Genomic DNA, 25,269 nt, shown 5'->3' with positions numbered 1-25,269 from the left:
GTCTCTGACATTCCTTTCCCATGCCCTTTTCCATATAAACCCTAGCTTGATCCTCAGTCTCTTCTAGGTTCCTTAAGAATCCTTGCCCGCTGAAAAGCGTAACAATAAATCTTTGCCACCTTGACTTGAAGAATGCTTGAGTCTGTGAATTCATTCCAGACGACCCAGCCTGTACTCCGGTCTTTGAGGGGTCTCAACCTCTCAGACCACAACAGTACCCTCTCCCACCACTGAAACAAGATTTCCTCCTTTCTTTCCCCCTGTTTCAATCACTCCCCATTCTCTTGTGGACTCTCTTCTTCCTGAGAGACTAGAGGAATTATTTTTCCTTATTTATTAGACTTTGATTTGATTAGGGTACATTATTGATTTCCCCTCTGTTTTCTTCCTCTCAACTCTTTTATGTGCCCTCCCATTCTGTGATTTTGTATCACAAAAAAATAAGTTGATTCACTTGTGGGTAGAGTCTTGTAAGGTTTCACACATGATATTTCAGCCTATTCTTTCACCATGACTTTTATTTGACTTCTCCTTTGTTTTTGCTTTCACCTTTGTGTCCTGGTATACTTTCAGAATTTGTTGTTCAGTTATGTCTGACTCTTCGTGACCCCTTTGGAGTTTTCTTGGCAAAGATGCTAGCGTGCTTTGCCATTTCCTTCTCCAGATTCTCCATTTTACAGATGAGAAACTAAGGCAAACAGGGTTAAGTGACTTGCCTGGGGTCACACAGCTGGTAGGTGTCTGAGGCCAGATTTGAACACAGGAAGATGAGTCTTCCTGAGTCCTGAGTCCCACCCAGCACTCTATCCACTGCACCATCTAATTGCACATTTTATGCACATTTGTAAATACTCATAACTCATGTGTTGTCCTCCCTGGTAGAATGTAACTTCTTTGAGGTCTGGGACTGTTTCATTTTTGTCATCGTATCCCTGGTATCTTGCACAATGCCTGGCAAACAGTAAGTGCTTAATAAATACTTGTGAATTGCCTATTTGGAGGGATTCCTCATGTCAAAGTCTCAAGTATGGGTGCAGTCATGGTGGCCATGATGCTTGTCTGCCATCCAAGGGTCAACCTCAGAGAAGTTCATCACCAAAAGGTTTATGGGATCACAGATTTCAAGTTGCAAGGGACCTCAGGGGTCATCTAGCCCAGTCCCTTAAGGATCAGAACATGGTTCCAAAAAGGATAAGTAAATTATTTGAAGCTACGCAGGGATTAAGGAATTTAAACCCAGATCTTCTGCCCTAAAACCAACCCTCTTAACGCTGCCCTACAGGATGACTTCCAGTTAATTTTTTTGGCCACGCTAGCCAATGAAGTAATTTACTAAGGCATGAAGGAGTGGAATCTTCAACGGGCTGTAGGAGTGGAGAAGGGACAGAAGGGATAGGAAATAAAATCACAAATCTTTTTAAGGACTGAAGAATCTCATTAGGAAGGTAGCCCAGAAACCAATCAGTCAATGAGCATTTATTAAGCACCTGAAGCAGACTGAGATTCCTATTCATCTAGCATTTATCTAGCACCTACTTATGTGTCAGACATTGTGCTAGTTTCTGGAGATGCAAATTTTTTCAGGAGCCTATCAGAGAAAACAGCCTGTACAGGGATAAATAAATGCAAAGTAATTGTGTTTGTATGTTGGGAGGAAAGAATCATTAAAAGCTGTGAGGATCTGGTAATTAAGAGGTCATAAGTTAACTTTGGAAAGAGCAAATTTGAATTAAGCGAGAGGTAAAAGCCAGTTTACAAGAAATGAGTGAAAAGAGAGGAAGTGGAAGTAATGAGAGTAAACAGATTAGGTTTTTTTTCTCTTAATACTTTGATTGTGAAAGGAAAGAGAGAGATAGGGTAGTATCTTGAGGTATGTGGTGAAAGTGGGGGGATGTTAGGGGTCAAAGAAACGATTTTTAAGAACGGAGGAGTAGAGGAGACCTAAATGTGTTTGTAGGCAGCAGGGAAGGAGCCAGTGATTAGGGGAAATTGAAGATTAGAGAGAGGGGGGAAATAGTGGTGGGGTCAATCATCTAGAAGAGATGGGAGATGCTGGGATCCATTGTATGACTAGAGAAGGGCAGCCAGCTGCTTCGGGGAACAGAGCACTGGACTGGGAGCCAGGAGGACCGGAGTTCAAATTTGGCCTCAGACGCTCACTTAGCTGTTAGCCTAGGAAAGCCACTTCTTCCCCTTTTGACTTAAGAGCAGGGACTTGGCTTTTTTCTGTCTTTCTTTGTATCGTCAGCTCTTAGCACAGTGTCTGGCATGTAGTAGGAACTTAATAAATACTCGTTGATGGAGAGACTCTGCTTCTGTTTCGTCACACGTAAAATGGGAATAATGATGATATCTACCTTACGAGGTCATGAGGATTAAATGAGATCAAATTTGTAAAGTGCTTTACAAACCTTAAAACACTACTTCATTGTTAACTACTTATTATTATTAGCCTACCTTGTCAAGGAGAAGGGCCATCTCTTCCTCAAAGAATGAGCAGAAGAAGGTAGCAGCTTTGGGCTTGAAGAGGCGTGACAGACAATAGGACAAGAAGGCAAAGGTTACAGTACAAAATGGAGCTTGCTGACCAGAGAGTCAAGACTAGGAAGGGAGGAAAGTGAAGCCGACACAGCGGTGGCAGTCTGGGAAAACAGGGAGGGGGAAGGACCGATGACAAATAAGTTTAGGAGGGAGGCATGGGAAGAGATGCGATGATAGAAGGTGATAATTAGGGAGAGGAATTTCACGGTTCTTGCTTATGGCACTGGAACTCTTGTGGGTGACGTTCAGACTAACGGTTTAAGCTTCTCTCTATGTGACTGAAGTAGAGTGAAGGGAATGGTGATGGTTACTGCTGAGGTGGATGAAGTAGAAGGCCAAGACGTTGAGCGGAACATCAACATGTATGTTGGAACCCCCAAGTAGGAGGGCAAGAGTTGGAATGGAGAGCAAGGCTGGTTTTCAGGCATCAAATTCCTTGAAAAAGGACTGAGAATGGACTGACCAAGAATCCTTTCTACAGTTTCTTCACTGTTGGTTGTCTAATCTTTTTTAGACTAATACTAAAGATACGTTGTTGTCATTTTCTCTGTTTTAATTAATTTATTTTGATTTATCAACAATCACTCCAATAGTCTTTGGAGTTTTAAGTGTTGTTGTCATTTTCCCAGCTACTCTGAGGGCAGGGGTGGTGTCAGTCGATAAGCGTTTATCGGGTACCTCCTAGGAGCCAGGCACCATGCTGGAAATGGGAAGTACAAAGATACTCATGAACATGTCCCTGTCCTCAAGGAGTTATCAGGAGGAGCACTATACTGGTGTATTACTGTTCGGTCATTTCGGTTGTGTCTGACTCTTCAGCACCCCATTTGGGGTTTTCTTCCCAAAGATACTGGAGTGGTTTGCCATTTCCTTCTCCAAATCGTTTTACAGATAAGGAAACTGAGGCAAACAGAGTTAAGTGACTTGGCCAGAGTCACCCAGCCAGTGAGTGTCTGAGGCTGGATTTGAACTCAGACCCTCCTGACTCCAGGTCAGCACTCTAACTACTGCACCACCTAGAAGAGCCAGTGCAACAGCACAGAGACGGAAGGGACACGTTCGAGTTTGCGGCCCACTTTGGCTGATCCATAGAAGGCGTGGAGGGGAATCACATGTCGTAAGACTGGAAAGACCAAATGGGGATTGGCTGGGAAGCCCTTTACATGCCAGACGAGTTGGTACTTGACCCCAGAAGAATTCGGTGGCTGCTAGAGCTTGGGGAGGGAAGTTGAACTCATTGTGGCAGCTGAGTGAGGATGTGCTAGAGTATCTAGACTAGTACAACATACACCAAAACCTTGAACTGTCCAGAGGTTCGTGCCTCCTGCCCCAAATGGGCACCAAAGGGGCGAGAGGACTAACTTTTCAGATAGATCTCTTGGGGGATGGGTGCTTGGGAGCGGGGGGAGGGTAAATGAAGGAACTTACTCTCTTTGCTGGGCTGGGCCTCAAAATGGGAAGAGGCCTCTGGTCACAGGAAACTTAGAAATGCTGACAGATCCAGGCTAACAAAATGAGGAACCCACCAAGGGAAAAAATAACAGTTCATTTCACCTGCCAAGATCTAAATTTCCTCCCCCTACTCCCCAAATAGAAATGGGGATCTAATTAGCATCACCATTGAAAAGAGAAGCCCTAGAATTGAGTCATATAGGATTATTGAGGTGTGGGGGGACCTCTTAGGCGAAGTGGTTTTTGAAGAAGAAGTGATAGGAGAGTAGAGGGGACTCATACACTAAAAGACGGAAGTGAAAATAAAAGATAGACGCATTAATTTAGCCAGAATAGAAGGGTCAATAAAGGAAGTGGAGAAAAGAAAACTTAGTGGGTAGCTTGACTGCTAAATGCAAATAGCCACAGGGCTGGTAGTAGAAGAGAGGACCAGACTTCTTAGGTTTGGCCCCTACTGGGGTAGAACGAGGCATAACAGTTGAAAGTTGCACTGAAGCAGATCTCACCTCACGAGTAGCATGGAACAGTGCACAGAGAGCCAGCCCTGAAATCGGGAAGACCCGAGTTCAAGTCATGTCCTGACTGTGTGACCCTGGGCAGGTCACTTAACTTCTCAATGCTCTAGGCAATTCTCCATGATTATACCTTGCAGAGAATGTTCCCACCTGCATTGGAAAAGTTTCCTCATCCAGGAATTCCCTATTTCAAAGAAATCACAGATCTAGTCCCTATCCCTATGAGGGGGACAAAAACTTCCTAACAATTGGAGCTGTCCAAAGATGGGTAATGACCTTTCTCCATGGTGAAAGGCTGTATGGCTACTTGTCAAGATATATGTCTTTGTATAAATTAGACTAGATGTCTTCCGAGCTCCTTTCCAATTTTGAGGTCCTCTCTAAAGTTCTGTGAACAAGAAAGAAATAGACCTGCTGGCCCGAGTGGGGACAATTAGTGAAGGACAGAAAAATGTGTGTGGGGTAAGTGTGGATGGGTGTGCAGGAGGCAGGGATGCCTTGGAGAAGGTGTGGATGAGCCCACCAAGGCCTGGATTCAGGTGGTAGCTCAATTAATCAATCAATATTTATTAAGCACCTCCTATGTGCCAGGCATTGTGCTAAGTGCTGGGGGTATAAAAAGAAGCGCGAGAGTCCCTACCCTCAAGGAGCTGACAATCTATATGCAAACAGGTATATACAAAGCAAGCTCTATATAGGAAAACTAACAGAGGGAAGACACTGAAAATAGAGGTTGAGGAAGGCTTCCTGTTGAAGGTCTAGTTAGTGGGCACTTAACAGAAGCCAGGAAGATTAGTAGTCGGGATAGAGGAGGTAGAGTATTCCAGGTATGGAGCACAGTCAAAGAAAATTCCAGGAGTTAAAGCTGAGTGTTTTGTTTGAGGAACAGCCAGGAACAGCAGGTATCATTAGATTGAAGACTACTTGGGGAGTAGGGTAGGTTATGAAGGGCATTGAATGACAAACAAAGCACTTAGTATTTGCTCCTGGAGGCAGTAGGGAGCCACTGGAGTTTAATGAGTAGAAGGTGTGTGTTAGGATCAAATCTCTGATTTTTTTTTTTAGGCAGTTAAGATTAAGTGACTTGCCCAGGGTCACACAGCTGGAGTCAAGTGTTTGGTCTGAGGCCGGATTTGAACTCAGGTCCTCCTGTCTTCAAGGCCGGTGCTGTATCCACTGTGTCACCTAGCTGCCCCAGATCTTTAATTTTTTAAAAAATCACCTTCATGGCTGAATGGAGTGAAGTGGGGAGAGACTGGAGGCAGGCAGATCTACCAGCAGCTAGTTCAATGGGCCAGGTGAGAGGTGAGGAGGACCAGCACCAGGGTGGGGGCAGTGTCAGAGTTGAGGAGGGGGCATATTGGAGAGATGCAAAGGTGAAATCAACAGTAATAGGGAAGGTAGGAGGGGAGAGAATTTAGGGGGAAAGATAATAAGCTCAGTTTTAGACATATTGAATTTAAGATGTTTACACTGGACATCCAGTTCAAGATGTCTGAAAAGCAGTTGGAGGTGTGAGACAAGGGTAGCAGAGAAGACGGGGCAGAAAAAGTAGATTTGAGAATTAGCAGCATAGAGATGGTAGTAAAATCCGTGGAAGTTGTTTTGACACCAAGGGTTGGCTAGAGGTTATGATCTGGAAGAGCATCCAGCAAAGGAAACACAGAAGGAGTGGTCAGATAGTTAGGAGAAAAATCAGGAGAAAGTGTTGTCTTGAAAACCTAAAGAGATGAGAGTATCGAGGAGGAAAGCGTGATCGACCGAGTCCAAGATATCTGAGAGGTCAATGACAAGGAGGATCAAAAAAAAAAGGCCATTGGATATGGCCACTAAGAGATCATTGGTAACTTTGGAGAGATCAGTGTCAGTGGAATGATGAGGTTGGAAGCCAGTTTGTAAGGGCTTAAGAAGAGAGTGAGAGGAGAGAAAGGGGAGGCACCCGTTGTAGACAGACCTCTTGGAGAAGTCTAGCTACAAAGGGCAGAAGAGGTAGAGGCAGGGATAGAAGGATCAAATGAGGTTTTTTTTTTCAGGATAGGGGAGACATGGGCATGTTTGTAGATAGTAGGATGAGCCACTGGACAGGGACAGATTGAAAATAAGTGATAGATTGGGAGTGACAGAGGGGGCAGTCAGTTGGAGACAGGATGGAATGGGATTGCTGAACAGGTAGAGGTGTTTGCCTTGGTAAGGAGTAAGGCAACTTCATGGGAGACAGGGATGAAGGAGGAGAGTGCCAGAAGGCATCTGAATGATAGGAGATGAGGAGGGAGGGAGTTCAGGGTGAATGGCCTTCCATTTTTTTCCTATAAAATATTTTCTGTTTTCAGATGAGAGAGTGGGGGAAAGGGGAGCCCATGGGGGTTGTGAGGAGGTGTGAAAAGGTTTTGGAAGAGCCTCTGTAGAGAGTGGGATAGTGAGTTGATGCAGGAGACACAGCAGGACTGCCTGGCAACGATGAGGGCCCTGAAGAGGTTATGTGACATCGTTTTGTAGTAGATCCAGTGAGAACGGGTGCACGATTTTCTCTGTCTTTGTTCAACAGCGAGTGTGCAGAAGTGTGGGCAGTGAATGGTGGGAGAGATCCAAGGCTGAGGCTTGGCCAGGTGTCATTGACAATATGATAAGGGGTTAGGGATTCGAGAGAGGACAGCGTAGAGTTGAACTGGTTCCCAAGGAGTCAAGGTGGAGAGAAGTGGAGAGAGTGGCCAGTGCAGGGCAGATGGCCTGGGAGAGAATTGAGGTGTCAAAGGATCAGAGGTCATGGCTATGGTTGTAGAGAGTAAGGTCGGAGGAAGAATTTGCTGGATTTGGGGACTAATTGGACAAGAGGGTAAGGGTATGAAAAGAGATCTTCTCCAGATCTGGAGCCTGAGGGACAGAAAGAACAGAAACAGCAGTGATCGATTGGATAACTGTTTTCTGTACACCCAGCTCTGGTCACTGAGTGACCCTTGGCAAGCTGCTTAAACTCCACCCTCCTCAGACTCACCATCTGTAAAATTAAGGTATTTTAGTGGTTGATCTATTAAGTCCCTTCTAGCTCTGACATCCTAGAATCCTAGATTGGGGTTTCTCCAAAGGTAGAGACAGTATCTCTCAGTGTATCTCACTAAGACTGGAAACTGAGTGATTTTTTATTTTTGTTTTTAATGTGATCTCCCTATGGGAAATGGAGTGTAGAAATCTATCCTGCCCTACAGGAAAATTGAAGGGGAAGGGGATAAGAGAAGGGTGGGGAGAGATAGAAGGGAGGGCAGAATAGGGGAAGGGGTATTCAGAATGCATGCCATCTTGGGGTGGGGGGAGAGATGAGATGGGGAGAAAATTTGGAACTCAAAATCTTGTGGAAGTGAATGTTGAAAACTGAAAATAAATAAATAAATGAAATAAATAACGTGATCCCCCTCATCAGAACATGAGATTTTTTAAAAAAAAATTATTTTTCCCCAATTGCATGTAAAAACAATTTTTAACATTCTTTTTTTTTTTTTAGTTTTGAGTTCCTCATTCTATCCTTCCCTATCTCCTCTCCCCCCTCCCTGAGACAGTAAGCAATCAGATATGTGCAGTCATGTAAAACATTTCTGTGCTCTTCATTTGGCACAAGAAAACTCAAACAAACAAACAAAAAAAGAAAGTGAAAAGTACTATGCTTCCGCCTGTATTCTAACAACATCGTTCTCTCCCTGGAGGCAGTTAGCATTTTTCAACATGAGTCCTTTGGGATTGTCTTGGATCACTGTATTGCTCAGAATAGCTATGTCATTCACAGTTGTTCATCATGCAGCTTTACTGTTACTGCATACAATGGTCTCCTGCTTCTGCTCACTTCACTCTGCATCAGTTCATGTAAGTCTTTCCAGGTTTTTCTGAAATCATCCCACTTGTCATTTCTTAAGGCACAATAATATTCTAGAATGTGAGTTTCTTTCTTTTTTTTTTTCCTTTTCTTTTTCTTTTTTTGGGGCATTTGGGGTTAAGTGACTTGCCTAGCTAGAAAGTATCAACTTTGGTCTGAGGCCTGATTTGAACTCGGGTCCTCCTGACTTCAGGGCCAGTGCTCTATCCACTGTGCCACCTAGCTGCCCCTGGATGTGAGTCTCTTGAGAGCAGGAGCTGTATTATTTTCCTGTTGGTATGCCTAGCACTTGGGCCAGAGCCTTGCCAATGATCAGAGCTTAATAAACATATTCATTAATTCTTTTAGAGCGGAATGTGTTACTTGTATTTCCTGACTTGTGGTCCTTTTCCTACCATCCGAGATCACGAGAGTAGTCCCTCCTCCTTCAAAGGTAGACCATCTCTTCACTCAGGATTGAAGGTCTCTGAGGTAGGGGAATTGTTTTCCTCCATCATATGGGGAACTCCTGAGAGACTTCCATCAGACTTAGTGTTTCCCAAGGGTGTAGACCAGGGGTGAGAAACCTGCAGCCTCAAGGCCACATGTGGCCCTCTAGGTCCTCAAGTATGGCCCTTTGACTGAATCCAAATTTCACAGAACAAATCCTTTTATTAAGGGCTGTAGACAGTGTTTCTCTGGCTCCCAAGGTAAAGGCCATGTTTCTCTATGTGGTTAGGGTACCTCTGAATGTTTCCCTAATCCCTGAAAAAAGCTGTTTAGAATGACTTACTGGGCTTAGACAAAGGGCTGGTGATCATGCTAGGGGAAGGAAGATGTGGGTGTGGGTGAGGGGACTGAAAGAGGTCCATCCAAATTAAGCCAGGCCCCTCCCAGGATATGCCTTCTCCGGGGCTGGAACCATAGCAATCTAGTGTGGTTGAAGCAGGAAGAAGAAGCAGGTACAGGAGGTACCCTCCAGAAAACTCAGCTCGAACAGTTGCTGACTGACAGTGTGACCCCAGAGTCCCAGGACCATGAAGCCTGTGGCCCTCCAGGATTACATCTGTTCATTGGACCCAGCCTCCCTGCCCCGGATCCTGAAGATATGCTCCGGGGTGTATTTTCAGAGTAAGTGTGACAACCCAGACCTCTGCTTCAGAGTAAGTGTGACACCTCTGCTTCACGGGTACATTTATCACTCGCCTGAGGCGTCCGCCATTGCCTCTGCTTCTTAGTTCAATAGAGAGGAGGACCCTGGCTTCCTTGCCACCTTCAGTAGAAGGCTACACTGAGCTGGATGCAGGTACCCCGCCTTCCTCAGAAGACAGTGTCCCTCAAAACTCTGGATTGGGGTCAGTCCCGTTGTGAGGTTCTCACAGCAAAATTTTTCCTTATGTTGAGCCGTTTTGGCTAGAGGGTGGGGTGCAATATGATAAGGGGTTAAGGATTCAAGAGAGGAGGACAGTGTAGAGTTGGACTGGTTCCCCAAGGAGTCAAGATGGGGACAAGAGGAGAAAGTGGCTAGTGCAGGGGAGATGGCCTGGGAGAGAATTGAGGCGTTAAGGGATTATTGGTCATGGCCGTGGGTGTGGAGAGGTAGAGTGGAGGAAGAAAAATTTGCTGCTTTTGGGCGCCAATTGGGCAAGAGGTTGAGAGTGTGAGAAGAGATTTTCTCCAGATCTGGAGCCCCGAGGGACAGAAAGAACAGAAAGAGCAGTGATCCATTAGGTGCTTGTTTTTTCTACATCTAGCCCCGGTCACTGAGTGACCCTGGGAAAGCTGCTTAAACTCCATCCTGCTCAGACTCACCATCTGTAAAATCAAGGGGTTTGGGTGGGTAATCTACTAAGTCCCTTCTAGCTCTGACATCCTAGAATCCCAGGTTGGGGTTTCTCCAAAGGTAGTGGTGGGGGGGGGGATGGTTGTTTGTCCTTTGCTCTTGAGGAGGACCATGGCATCAGGCAGGTGATGCCATGACTTGTTAGTGAATTGGATGTAAGTGAGGGAGAACTGTGCAAAGTGACCAGCCTCAACGTCTCCTCCGGAGCCATCTGGGTCCAGTGGTGATGTACAGATGAGGACTACTGGACATGGCCCCCGGTTGATTCACTGGAACCATCTAGAAGGCTCAATGGATAGAACCCTGGGCCTGGAGTCAGGAAGACCCGAATTCAAATACAGCTTCAGACAGTCACTAGCTGCGTCCACCGGTACTATTACATTATCTCTCGGTATATCTCAGTAAGACCGGAAACTCAGTGTTTTTCTTTATGTGGGCTTCCCCACTAGAATGTGAGCTTCTTGAAAGCAGGAGCCGAATTACTTTTATATTTGCGTGCCTGGAGCTTGGACCAGTACCTCGAAAATGATCAGAGCTTAATTAACACATTCATTCATTGATTCATTGATTCATTCATTCATCTATCCATTCATTTATTCGTTCATTCAGGAAATAAGGGGCTTGACTCTTGACTTGACTCTGTAGGCCAATGCTGAGTCAGAAATGTTGCAGACAGGATTTGTGGTCAGGTACAGGTTTAATGAGACGGTCTGTGAGATTCTCTTGAAGTGGCTGTTAGTAAAGTCAATGTTTCTATTAGATTCCTACAACACCCTGCTTGTACTAGAGGCATCCAGGTGGGACAGTAGGCCTGAAGTCAGATAGAGCTTAGTTCAGATCTGGTTGCCTAACCCTAAGTCACTTAACTTCTACTCTCCTCAGTTTCCTCAACTATAAAATGGGAATAATAATGGCACCTAACTACCAGGGTTCTTTTTTATTTTTTTTGGCCAGGCAGTGGGGTTAAGTGACTTGCCTAGGGTCACACAGCTAGTCAGTGTCAAGTGTCTGCGGCCGGATTTGAACTCAGGTCCTGCTGACTCCAAGGCCAGAGCTCTATCCACTGTACCACCTAGCTGCCCCACCACCAGGGTTCTTGAGACAATCAAATAAGATATTTGTAAGGAACTTGACATAGTAGGCACTTAATAAATGTTCGTTTCCTTCTTTTCCAGAGCAAATTCCTCTCATGGCCTTGGTTTTCTCTTCTATAAATTGCACTACCTACAGTAAAGAATTATTGTGGGGAAAGTGCTTTCTAAATTGTACATATAATAGCTTCAAGAAAGAACCTAGCGCATTTTAGAACAGCTGGGAGAGGGGGAAATGGAGAGAGGAGCATTGAGCCCCCTGACTTCTATTCCCTAAGCTGGTCTCCCAGGAAAAACTTTGCTCTCTGTCCTCTGGGACCCCAGACCAAAGGCTTGGAGCAGGGAGAGAAGCCAGGACCCCAGTTATCCTGGGAGAAGCCCACCCAGGACCTCCTGTGTCACTCTGAAGAGCTTTGTGTCTTGGAGACAGGCAGAGGTTTTAGGGCGCTAGGGAGGACATATTGAGGGAAGAGATGGGGAGGCTGTACAGAAGGCTAGAGGTTCATAGGAAACAAGGGAAGGACAGGCTGCAGGGTAGGGGTTCAACCCAGCCATCACAGCCCTGAGGGAGAAGGGAAGAAGGGAAAAGAAAGGGAACTAAGGCCAATGTCTTCAAAGGCTATCTTCTTTTTTAGATCCCCAAACGTCTGCATTGGTACTTCAGCCTTCCCAGGCTAGAGAAACCCCACCCACACCCCAAGTTCCTTCTGCTCACCTAGGATCTCAACAAGATGCCTCCTGGGTTCACATACCTTTCAGGTCACCTCTGGCCTGCCCTACCCAATAGTCAAGTTGCTTATGCTCTTCCATAACTTGATGACCATATTCCTTTCTCCCTAGGTCCATATGTTCGTCCACTGGAAAATCCTTTCATTCGTTCAACAAACCATAACTGATGTAAAGCACCCACTGCCTTGGGGCTGAAAAAGATAAAAGTTTAGATAGGACACAGTCCCTACCATCATGACACTTACCTTCAGTAAGGTCTGTGATGAAAATACCAGTGTCAGTGTATCTGATAGCAGAAGCTAAGAGGTAAAACAAGGTCAGACCTGGCTGATGCAAATACAGGATAAATGCTGAGTACTAGAGGCCTTTTTTAAAATTCTTTTTTAGGAGGGCAGGAAAGTGTAACAGAAGGAGTTCTGGATTGAGAGAGGACCTGAGTTTGAATTACATCTCAGGTGCTTCAAGTAATTCAAATTTAGCATTTTTTTTTACAATAATTTCTATTGATAATAAAAGCTCTCCAACCCTCCCCTCCCCCAGTCTCTCAGCTAAGGCTGTTGCCTCTTACTTTATTGAAAAAAAAAAATTGAGGGCATGCAACATAACCTCCCTTTTCTCTGATTTTATCTCAAAACCCCCTGACATCATCTCTCACACTCTCTTCCTTTCCACCTGTCTATGACAGAGATGGTCCTTCTTGGCAAGGCCGACCCCTTTTTACATGTGCACTTGATCCCAACTCCTGCCATCCTCAATTCAATCATCGCCATCCCCCCACATTCTCAAATCTTATCCTATCATCTGGTTCCTTATCTTCAAACATGCCCAAGTCTTCCCCACCCTTAAAAAAAAAAAATCTCAACTGGAGCTATAAAGCTATCATCGTCTCCTCCCTTTCTCAGCCAAACTCTGAAAAAGCTGTCTGGAGCTTCTATCACATTGCACACCATCTTGGGAAGGGAAGAGGGAAGGAAAGGGGAGAAAACTGAAAACTCAAAAGCTTATGGAAGTGAATGCTGAAAATGAAAAATAAATAAATTAATTAAAAATTTAAAAAAAGAAAAAAGACAAACCTGTCTATACTCGCTGCTTCCACTTCCTATTCTCCCACTCCTCCATCGTTTGCAATCTGGCTTTCAAATGCTATCACTCACCTGAAACTGCTCTCTCCAAAGTTACCAATGAGCTCTTTTTTGTTGTTGTTTTAAATGAGTATTCCTTTCCTTCTGCCTCCCCGCCAGAAAGCCATTTATATAACAATTAAAAAAAAAAAGAAGGAAAAATCAGCATAACTGATCAATTAAATGAAAAAAATCTGAAAATGGGATTTTGTGATTGGAAAATATGCAATGGAAAACCTTTGTGAACCTCCCCTCTCTGCAGAGGGGTGCGATTGGTGATGTCTTCTCAGATCTCTTCTTCTGATCCATGCTGGATCTGTGATCTTTGTAATTTGGCAATATTCACTTTTGACTTTTTGGTACACAGCTGTGGCTTCCATTGACATCATTGTGTAGATTGTTCCCTTGACTCTTTACTTCCCTCTGTATCAGTTCATATAGTCCCTCCCAGGCTTCTCCGTATTCATCACACATGTCATTTCTTATAGTAACATTCTTACACTAGCATTCCTGTACATCCGTGTGCCACAACTTGCTTAGCCATCCTCCAATCAATGGGCATCCACTTTGTTTCCAGTTCTTTGCTACCACATAATTACTGCCTCAAACATTTTGCAGCATGTTTTTAGAGGCAGGTAGATGGTACGTACAGTGGATGAAGCACTGGGTCTGGAGTCAGAAAGACCTGAGTTCAAATCCCACCTCACAGGCTGTATGCCTCTGGGAAAGTCATTTAACCTCTGTTTGTCTCAGTTTCTTCAACTGTAAAATGGAGATAATACCTCCCAGGGTTGTTGTTGTGAGGATCAAAGAAGATAATATTTGGAAATTGCTTGGCACATAGTAGGAGCTGTATAAATAATGCTAGCTAGTACAGTTGTTATTATGTTGGCACATATGAGGACTTTCCTTTTATTAATGACTTTCATGGAGTATATGCCTCGTAGTAGACTCTCCGGGTCAAAGGATATGGACAATTTAGTCTGTATTTTCATAATTCCATATTGCTTTCCAAAAGGTTTGTGCTAAATCACAGTTCTTCCAACAAAGCAGGAATTTCCCAGTCTCCCTATAACCACATCAACACTGACCTGACTATTGCTGTCTTCTTTGCCAACTTGTTGAGTATAAAGTAAAACCTCAGGGTCTTTTTTTTAAAATTTGCATTTTTCTGATTATTAGTGATTTGGAGCTTTCTTTCATATAATTGGTAATTGTTTGCAATTCTTTTGAGAATTGTTCACGTTCTTTGACTACTTATATATTGGATTGACTTTTAGTTTTATTTAAACATATATGTGTTTAAACAAAATATATGTCTAAATAAAATGAAAAGTTATAGATAGAGAGATAGATATACATATATATGTCTGTTATCAGCAATATTTATTAATCACCTACTATGGTCAAACAGTGTGCTGGGTACTGGGGATATAAAGACAAAAACAAAACAGCTCTACCCTCCAGGAACTTATACTCTCACAGGAAGGATACAGCATGCCCGCAGATAAGTAAAGGAGGAAAATTAAGAGAGAGAGACTAACCACTGGGGGAAAAGGGGGTCAGGAAAGACTTCATTTCATTCAATGAGAATTTATTAAGACCTACTTTGACCCAGGCATTGAGATACCAAGACATCCTCTAATTTCCCTTCAAATTTATGATCCTATAGAACAAAATTAAATTGTCTCTGCCCTCAGGGAACTTACAGTCTATTGGGGGAAACAAGTAGAAAAATAAATACAACGGGGCAGCTAAGTGGTGCAGTGGATAAAGCTCCTACCTTGGAGTCAGGAGGACCTGAGTTCAAATGTGGCCTCAGATACTTGACACACTCACTAGCTGCGTGACCCTAGGCAAGTCACTCAGTCCCAGTTGCCTCACCAAAAAGCAAAAAAAGAAAAATAAATACAGGTAAACACAAAGTAATTTTTAGGTTCTTGGGTGAATTGAGGATTATCAGCTGGGATAGGGGCAGTTATCCATAAAGACCTTATGGAGAAAGTGATAACTGAAGAAAGCTAGGAGGTTCTTCAAGACGGAGGTGAGGAGGCAGACGTTCCAGGCACGGGGCCGGCCTGTGCAAAGGTACCGAGATGAAATAGGAAATGAAATGATTGGTCTAGGGAACGGCGAAGAGTCTAGTTCGGTTGGAAAGTAGAGCACATGAAGGATTGTACCGTGTAATAAGCCTGGAGAGGTTGGGTGGAGCCAGCTTGTGAAGGTTTTAAATGTTGAACAGATGAGTTTGTATTTTATCCTGGAGGCAAGAGAGAGCCAGTGGATGTTCCTGAGCAAGGGAATGGCATGGCGGGTGCTTTAGTGATATCAGTTTGGAAGAGGGCATGGGGCCTCAGGAAAATGGAAAGTTAGGGGTAAAGTTAAGGCAAACAATAGGAAGCAAGGTGCCTGCCGTATGACTTAGTTGTTCAGTCATTTCTGACTCTTTGTGACCCCGGGGACCATGATGCCAACACTGTCCAGGGGGGTTTTCTTGGCAAAGATATGGGAGTGGTTTGCCATTTCCTTCTTGGGACTTGCTCAGGGTCATACAATTAGTAAGTGTCTGAGATCGGATCTGAACTCAGGTGTTCCTGACGGCAGGCCCACCTAGCTGCCTGAATACGTCTATGAAATTCAGGGAGTCCTCTTGGTATGTATTCTAAATTACCAAAATTTTGACGTCTTAGAAGACTGATACAATATGGTTAAGAGAGTTAATGAGAAATCAGAAACCCAGAGTTGGTGGTCTTAGTCAAAAACTCGTGGCATATGAGAATTATAAAATCTGATTTAAAAGACAACTATGATTTTGGCAGGAAAATGGTCTCAATTGCCATTTTGTCTCACCAAAGACAAGAGACTTTTAAATTTTTTTTTTTTTACGTTTTCAAAGCTGCTGCTGAAATCCTTGGGCTCAAAATTGAACAAGGCAAAAATTAAACAAACATTGCAATCTATAGTCAGGCCCCCACATCAAGAACTGTTAGCCTTCCTGAAAGCTCAATGTGTACAGCTGTGTGAATTTTTTTCTTGGTAATTCGATTAATTAGTAATTATTAGTAATTAATTAGTAATGATCAATTTGGCAGCCTCTACAACTATCCTATGGAAGGATCCAAGGATGGCCAGGAACTTTTGTTGTAACTGTGACCATCCTATAACACATTTAGAAGTTTTTGGAAAAGGGAAAAAACCAAACGAATACCCCTATAGCATTTGTGTTGTAAAGCAGCCACTGGCACAGACTGGCAGTGGATCTGGTAAAACGTCAGCCTCCTTGGACTGTGTACTTTAAATTGAGAGTCTACTTTGGATATAATGATGTCTAGGCTCTTTAAAGAGGGCTAGATCTTTTAAAATAAATGTTCCATGAATTAGAATACATATATTTGAAAACCACCTGGGTTAACTATACAGAACAGTGTCTGATTCTGTGACCTAAACTGTGACATGTACCACAGCTGAGCTCGGAAGCTAATCAATCAAACCATTTAATGAGTAATATCTCATCCAAGGGCAATTTAAGAAGAATTCCTTCAGCAGGCATAGAGTGAGCAACACTGTACAAAGTTGTGTTTAACTGAAAAGCTTGAAATAAATATATAAAAAGAATATTTTTATTTTTAAAAAAAGTCCTAAAATGCTCATATTGTAGGATATTGATTGGATGGTAACTTGCCATAAATATTCGCTTGGTGAGTGTCTGATATCACCTTTTCCTTGTTGCATTCTGGTTATTCTGCGTTGTGTGAAGCTCTGGTCAGAGAGCTTCGTGAGATCCTAGGCCTAGAGATGGAGGGGGCTTCAAAGGCCACTGAGTCCAGCCCCCTCGTTTTAGAGGTGAGGAGACTCGTCCAGGGGCACCCAGGTGAGAGCCTGTTCATGGTGAAGTTTTTTTTAGAAAACTACCTGCTTAACATGACTAATGTGGAGCAATGTTTAATATGATTGTAGAGCCATCTTGGAGAGGGGGGAAGGAAGAGAGGGGGAAAATTTAGAACCCAAAATCTTATAAAAGTGAATGTTGATAACTAAAAATAAATTAATTAATTAAAAGAAAACTATCTGCTTAGTTGTTATTCAGAGATCAGTTATGGTGGCATATTACCAGAGTCATGTAGATTGGATTGTACCAGATGTTCAGATATTCTTCTTCTTCCTCAAATAAATTTATTTAAATCTCTCTTTCTCTCAGTCTTTCTCCTTTTTCCCTCTCTTTCCCCTCTCTCTTTATCCTTTCTCCCTCCTCTCTCCCTCTCTTCCTCCACCCCCCCTTACAAACACACAGACACACAGACACACACACACACACACACACACACATACACACACACACACAAACATGCATCACTTTGCCGTTTGTGTGGAGAACATGTTAGGAAGGAAAGTATATTTGATCCCCCATATCCAGTCCATTGCCAAAGTCTGTTGATTTCATCTTTGAAAAATCTCTTCAATACGCCTTCCCTTCTCTGACAGTGACGCCATACTGCCTCCATTCTGGTACAGACCCTCATCACTTCACACATAGACAGTTGCAGTAGCCTGCTTACTGGTGGGTCAAGCACCAAAGTGATATTCCAAAACACAGGTTCAATCACATCACTCTGCTACTCAATAAACTCTAGTAGCTTCCTATTGACTCCAGGACCAAATAATGAATGCTTTATTTGACATTCAAAGCCTTTGATAACCTAGTCCCTTCCTACCTTTCCTGTCTTCTTACACATTTACAGTCCCAGTGTGTACTCTCTTCAATCTAGTGACACTGGCCTTCTGGCTGTTTTTATTTTTATTTTTTGCTTTTTGGTGAGGCAATCTGAGTTAAGTGACTTCCCCAAGGTCACACAGCTAGTAAGTGTCAAGTGTCTGAGGTTGGATTTGAACTCAGGTCCTCCTGACTCCAAGGCCGGAGCTCTATCCACTGCACCACCTAGCTGCCCCCTGGCTGTTCTTTAAACAGAGTTCTCCCTCTCAGTTCTGGGCATTTTCTTTGGCTGTCCCCCATATCTGGACTGCTCTCCCTCCTCATTGATGTCTCCTAGCTTCCCTAGCTAAAATCCCATCTTCTACAAAAAGCCTTTCCCAATGCTCGTTAATTCTAGTGCCTTCCCTCTTTTAATTATTTCCTATGTATCCTGCAGGTAACTTATTTGCACATAATTTTTTACTTGTTTCCGTTATTATATTGTGAACTTCTCAAGGGCAAGGACTGTCTTTCACCTTTTTTTGTATCCCCAGTGCATAGCATAATATCTGGCACATGGTAGCCGCTTAATAAGTGCTTATTCACTGACTGACTAAGAGTGAAGTGAGGCAGGGAGTCCAAGTAGGAGGCTATTGCAATAGCCCATTCCAGTGATGATGAGGGCTTGAACTAGGCTGGAGAGAAAAGGACAGGATGAGATGTCGTCCAGGTAGAACTGATAAAACTTGACAATTAATAGGATGTGAAGAGTGAGAGAGAATGAAGAGCTGAGGATGGTGACTCCAGGTTGCAGACCTGGGCTGAGAGGAAAGTGGTACCCTCTGCCGACATAGGGAAGTTAGAAAGTGAGGTGGTCAGGGAGGGGAAAATGGTGAGTCCCATTTTAAACATCTTGTGGGAATTCCAAAATTGTCCAATCTGCAAGAAAAACCACTGAGGCAGAGCTTTGAGCCAATGGCATTTTATTAAAGGGTCCATGGCCCCCTCTAATGAAGTGGACCTCAGATCTTCCTCATACTCTGAGGTGCCCCCTTCCTCCAGGGCCTTAGTTTTATAGTGCTTGATATCCCAATAATACAAGTGAAGTAGATAAAAAAGCACAGAATCTCATTGGGTGATAGACCTTGCCCTTGACCTTCTAGGAGGGTCTACACAAAATACAGAATCCTATTGGTGGACAAACAGGCTAATGAGGAGACCTTAACAGATCTATATTGACCTTTCAGGAGGTCCTACCAAGCAGATGAGCACATCCATGGTCTGGGTTGTTAAACAGATTTCAAAACATCTACCTAGGTGAATGGGCTGGTAGAAAGGCAGGCTTCAGGCTGGCAACTAGGGTGACTCATGGGCCAAGTGCTAATGGTCATCTCCCCATATTGGGCAATAGAGGCATGACAAGGGACAGAGGGGCAACAAAAATAGCTGGGGGAGCTTTCCATGTAATTGAGCCACTTCTGCCATGCTGGGCTTGGTCGTAATAACAAGGAAAAACAAAGATGGAGGTCCTTTAGTTAGCTTCCTATGATTAAGCAAGTGAACTTGCAACCTTCAGTTCATACCTCTAGGGCCGATTATAAGTTCTACAGAACTTACAATCACTACCCCTCTGGAATCATGTCAAACTGATTAATATTGATTGAATAAGGGTCCAATTAACCATCTATCATAATCTCGAGTTCAAGATACCTATGGTACACACAGGGAGAGATGTTTAACAAGCAGTTGGTGATGGGAGATTGTAGCTCAGGAAAGAGATGAGGGCCATATACAAAGTTCTCGGAGTCATTTGTATAGCAATGATATTAAAACTCACAGGAGCTGATGAGATCACTGAGAGAGTATGTATTTGGAGAAGAGAAGAGGTCCCAGAACTGAGCCCTGGAGCATGCCATGGGCAGGCCGTGCATGGTAATCATGAAAAACAAGGGGGAGGATACTCTAGAAAGATCAAGAAGGATGAAGTCTGAGAAAAGGTCATTGGATCTGGCAATTAAGAGAGCGTCAGTAACTTTGAAATGAGCAATTTCAAACAAAGTAGATGCCATCCAGTGGGGGAATGGTTAAACAGGATTTCGTACAGCTTTATCCTATGACGCCGCAGAAGCCTCCTTACCCTGGAAGTTCACTCTACTCCTGGACTTCTCATACTTCACCCCTGAGGCCTCTTCCTCTGATTGGCTGATTCTTCCTAGAACTTGCGTTTAAAGGAAAGTGACCATCTCTTCCTGACCCTCCATATTTTTTTTCCACCATGCCCCTGGACTATTGGTACTCCCCACCTTGATTTTCAGTTTTCTTTTATGTGTTGTCTTCTTCCATTAGAATGGAAGCTCCTTGAGGGCAGGGACTGTCTTTCTTCTTATGTTTGTATTCTGAGTGCTTAACACAGTGTCTGCTGCATAGTCAACACTTTTTTTTTTAACTTGAATTGATACCAAATGAAATAAGCAAAACCAGGAAAACAATATACAAAATAATTATAACAATATAAACAGAACAACCACAAAATGATTGAAATTTTATATTGTGAAGTTAGGAAGAACAAACTTGACCCAAAGAAGAAGAAATAGGAAAAAATCTTCTCAGAAAAGTTCAGGGCTCAGGAATGTGTAATGGCAGATTTGGGGCGGGGCAGAGATTTGTTGACCAGTCTTCCTAATTTTTTTCTTCCTTTTAAAAATATTGTTATAAGAGATGGCTCTTGGGGAAGGGGAAGGGAAGGAACACAGGGAGAAATTTGGTTGGTGTAAAAGCAAAAGAAATAAATGAAAATCTATTTTTTACAAAGAAACCAGTTTCAGTCTAGATGGGGTAGGAAGTCAGAGGGTCAGAGGTTGTAAAGTGAGTGGGATGTAAGAAAATGGAAGCATTGAGTGTAGACAGCTTTTTCTAAGAGTTTGACTCTGAAAGTGGGGAGAGATATAGGATTATAGTTTGAAGGGATGTTAGGGTAGTGAAGGTTTGGTTGTGAACATGAGAAGGGAGAGAGCTCCAAGCATCGGATAAAGCCAGTGAAAATACCTACAGGTGAGAGATGGAGTGTGTTGTGAGGGGAATAGCAAGGAGTCCAGTGATGAAGAGTTGATGGAGGTGGGTAAGGAAGGATTTGTATCAATCATCTTCCTCCTTTTTGATGAGGAAGTGTTAATCTTTCCATAGCTGCCTTAGTTCTATGTGAATATTGTACTGGCTTTTAGTTAGGGTATTTTGCAAATCTGTTAGGGTCCATTTTATAGTTCCAAAAGGGTACATGAAGACTGGTATTGAATGGATGTTATTGTTTTAAATGTGTTTTTCCCATTCAGCTTTGATAGTAGGATACCAGAAAGTCTCAACATATGCAAACACAGACATCACTTTGATATTTTTATACTAGTTGTGTATTGCCTAGAGTAGATCAAGATATTTATAGTTATTGTCTTCCTCCTTTGTTCAATGTAACATTCAGATTCAAACTCAAAGTCTTTGGTCTCTGTCTTTCCTTAGTATATGTTAAAAATTTTAATATGTAAAAGTCCAAATGACATTTTCTTATTGCTGGAGAAAGACTCCACAAGATGAAGGAGTCATCTAATGTGTCTTTTGGTGGAACCAAATAGTTTGAGATCATCAATATTTATCAAATGATGAGTTAATAAGAGGTTTCGGGTTTCAACTCCCTCTTTAATTAGGAAACCATACTTAATTGTATTTGGGAGAGATGATAATGGCTTTAAAACTAGGACAAACTATGTCCCTAAAAAATGACACATTTTATAGCATCTTTTCTTGGAATTATTATGTTGGTGATATGTTTTAAATAGAGAACAGTTTTCTGCTAGACATCAAATAGAAATCTCACTAAACTTATTTTGTATATTTGTAGGACATAAATAAGCCATGGGTGCAGAACTGAGTTAAAAGCTTTGTGATAATTAACAGAGCCAATCTGAACATTATGGAACTTTCAGGAAGGTTATTTCATGATTACCAAATCAATAATAAGTTGCTCTTTATGCCTCTGGGACATCCAAACTTTTTTTTACTCCTTAGCCAATTTATTATTATTTTTCCCATATTTATAGATTGTTTTTTTACTGATACAAGCTGAATGTATAAAGTATCAAAACATGTAGAGGTCCTGTAGGTGGAAGGGTCATGAGTGTTCTTATCATATCATAATTGTGTGTGTGTGTGTGTGTGTGTGTGTGTGTGATGGGTTCTAAGAGCAAGCTAGTAACATGCTTTGGTAACCAGTAATTCCTGAGGCAGTATGAAGGACATGAGCTATTATGAACTCTTTCTGGCCCTGCTATTTCCCCATTGTTCTGAGAAGCTAGTTTCTGTTACCTCCCTTGACGAAACCATTTGCTTGTTCGTTATATTAATGCTTCCCAAGCTTTCCATTTCTCTCTCTTAATTGAACCTTGTGTTTTGGGTAGGTTGGATTTCTTGACCTTACACATGATCAGATATTTTCCAAATCCCCCTGTTTCAGGGTTTCTCTCTCACCATCCATTTCTTTCACTTCTCAAGCCTCTATAGTCAAATTTGGGGTTGATATTGAATGGTTGACTTTTCCTTGAACTGTTTTGACTTGTTACCCTTACTCTTTGATTCATTGATCCTTAACTTTTTGCTTCCTCTTAGGGATTAAAGGGATCTAGAGTTTCTGATATGGTTTTGTGTCCTTCTTTTTTCTTGTCAAACCCAGTTGGACATGGGCTGGAGGACAAAAGGCCTATTCACGGGTTCTTGTTTGGGTGCCTCTGGTGCCAGAAGGGAGAGGGTCCATCAAGGCTGTAGGGGTTGGGGTGGGGGTGAGGAGCAGGGGCTGACTGGGACTCAGGACACAACTGAATGGGGAAAACTGAAGAATGTTAGGGAGGAAGGAAGAGGGTTGGACTGGGAATCAGAAGGACGGAGGTCCAGTCCGGGTTCTTCCAATAATTATCTATGTGACTTTGGGCAACTTACTTTAAAACTCTTTGGCCCCCAGTTTTCTTGATTGTACAGTTGGGGTGATAAAAGCCTCACCAAGGCTATTGTAAAGATCAAATGAAATACCATATATCTTTTTATAAGCCTTAAAACACCTTTTAAATGTAAGTTGTTAGTAATACATTGCTGCCACTGTGATTATTTCCATAGGCTCCATCTATGAACTCTCTGGGCTTGAGTGCTGTTTGTCCACTGGAGACCTCATAAAAATCATCCAGATCAATCTCAAGAAAGTGATCTGTGAGAACCTGCAAACAGGCCACATCACCGAGCTCCCTCCTGACTTCCCAGGTGAAGCAGAAGCCTCTCCCTCCCTCCCATCCCCCACTACCTTCTTCTCATTTACCTAAAGCAGGGGTTCTTAACCTAGAGACCATGAACTTAGTCTTGGTGTTTTAAAAATATTTTGATAACTGTATTTCAATATAATTGGTTTCTTTTGTAATTCTAGGGATTTTATTTTATGCATTAGTAACATTATTCTGAGAAGGGATCCCTAGGCTCCACCAGCCTTACAAGTCCTACACTAAACCCTAGCCTGTGCTCACATTCTTATGTTTATATGTACGCATGCATGCATATATACATACGTGACTGAAATCAATGCAAGGTTTATTAACCACTTAATTATTTGCAGAGCATCTGCTAGGGACTGGGAAAATACACAGGTACATGGTCTTGGCCCTCATTTTGGTTGGACAGTCTGACACATATGCTGAGAACAATAATGATAATGATTAATGATAATAATAACTAGCATTTACATAGCTCCTTAAGGTTTGCAAAGCACTTTATGAATATTATCTCATTTGATCCTCATAACAACCCTGGGAGGTAGGTACTATCACCATCCACATTTTACAGATCAGGAAACTGAGGCAGACAGCGGTTAAGTGACTTGCCCAGGGTTAGCCAGCTATGTAACTGTCAGAGGCAGTATTGAACTGACTCCAGGTCTTCATAACTCCATTCTCCAGCTCTATATGCCATGTCCCTTAGCCGATTCAAATAACCGTAGCTACAGATACCAGTAATATGAAATAATCCATGATAAATACATTCTCTTTTTTTAAAAAATTATTTATTTATTTATTTATTTATTTGTTTCCAATTTTGACATATGTTTTTAAAACTTTGGGTTACAGATTTTCTCCCTTCCTCCCTCCCCACTCACCCTCATTGAAAAGGCAAGCATCTCGATACAGGTTACAGATGAGTAGTCATGCAAAACACTTCCATAGTAGTCCTGTTGTGAAAAACCAAGTATATTTCCCTTCATCCTCTCCTACCCCCCGTTTATTCTATTCTCTCTTCTGACCCTGTCCCTCCTCAGAAGTGTTTGCTTTTGATTATCCCTTCCCCGAGTCTGCCCTCCCCTCTATCAACCCCCTGATGTCTTATCCCCTTCCCCCTTATTTTCCTTTAGGGTAAGATAGATTTCCATACCCCACTGTGTATGTTATTCCCTGCTTAAGCCAAATCCTGTGAGAATAAGATTCATTCATTCCCTCTCACCATCCCCCATTTCCCCTCCACTGTAAAAGCCTTTTCTTGTCTGTTTCATGTGAGATAATTTGTCCCATTCTACTTCTCCCTTTCTCCTTCTCCCAGTATAATCCTCTCACCCCTTAATTTTATTCTGCAGATATCACCCCTTCATCTTCAACTCACTCTGTGCCCTCTATCTATCTATCTATACATACATATAATTGTTTTCCCTCCCACTACCCTAATACTGACAAAGGACCATGATGAATACATTCTAAAGAAACGAGGTGCTCTGTAAGGCTTGGGGGGAAAGGATCATTCCAAATAAGGGAGTCAGGAAAGGTGTGAGCTGGACTTTGAAGGATGACCAAAAATTTAGCTGGTTACACTGGGAGGTCAGGATATTTCAGGTTTAGAAGCACTCTCAGCATTTAATCTCATATTTAGGAACGCTCGGAGTGAAAGTGTGTCAGACTTTGGGCAGCTAAATGCGGCCAGGGTCTCTGCCACACTAGGACATCTGACTGCCTAATTCTCTGTCTGCTCAGGGTTCAGAAAGGTCTCCCCGGCATCCTCTACGTGTGTCTCTGAGTGTCTGTGCAGCTGGATAGTTGACCCTGTCTTGGCCTCTCTACCTGACCCTGTCTGTGCCTTGTTCTAAGGTTCTGTCTAGGCTGCTCAGATCCAATCTATGTGGCTCTGTTATAAGCTCTTCTCTGGCCTGCCGCCCTACCTCCTTCCCAAACGGCCAGCTACCTCAGCAAACCAACCCATACTTCGCTTCCTCCAAGGGATGTTTCAGTGACATTAACTCAGTGACTTAATTCAGTGACCCTTAAACTTCACCTGGATCTGCTCTGCTCTGTCCTGGAAAATTCTCTTCCAAGCTGTGGGCAGCGGGTGCCTCAAAGGGCAGATAAAAAGGATGGATTGGCCAGGGTTATGAGAATCCCA

General features: G+C 42.9%; 1 protein-coding gene across 2 annotated transcripts in view; it reads left to right on the top strand.

Moving 5' to 3' along the window:
• The first annotated feature begins 9,215 nt into the window (after positions 1 to 9,215).
• THEMIS2 (thymocyte selection associated family member 2) overlaps positions 9,216 to 25,269 on the top strand; it is a 33,819-nt gene continuing 17,765 nt past the window's right edge. Inside the window, exons 1-2 of one of the 2 annotated variants that reach the window (XM_020983278.2) lie at positions 9,220 to 9,480; positions 22,978 to 23,118. In XM_020983278.2, coding sequence (XP_020838937.1) covers positions 9,387 to 9,480; positions 22,978 to 23,118 — 235 coding nt within the window. In that variant the 5' untranslated portion in view covers positions 9,220 to 9,386. Of the gene's footprint in view, positions 9,481 to 22,977; positions 23,119 to 25,269 lie in introns of both variants that reach the window. The other variant, XM_020983280.2, reaches the window with a different exon arrangement.

This window comes from Phascolarctos cinereus, unplaced genomic scaffold (genome assembly GCF_003287225.1).
Source record: "Phascolarctos cinereus isolate Bilbo 61053 unplaced genomic scaffold, phaCin_HiC Scaffold_726;HRSCAF=1367, whole genome shotgun sequence".
NCBI classification, from domain to species: domain Eukaryota; kingdom Metazoa; phylum Chordata; class Mammalia; order Diprotodontia; family Phascolarctidae; genus Phascolarctos; species Phascolarctos cinereus.
The sequence above is the reverse complement of the archived record's forward strand: the minus strand, read 5'-3'. Positions and strand labels throughout refer to the sequence as shown.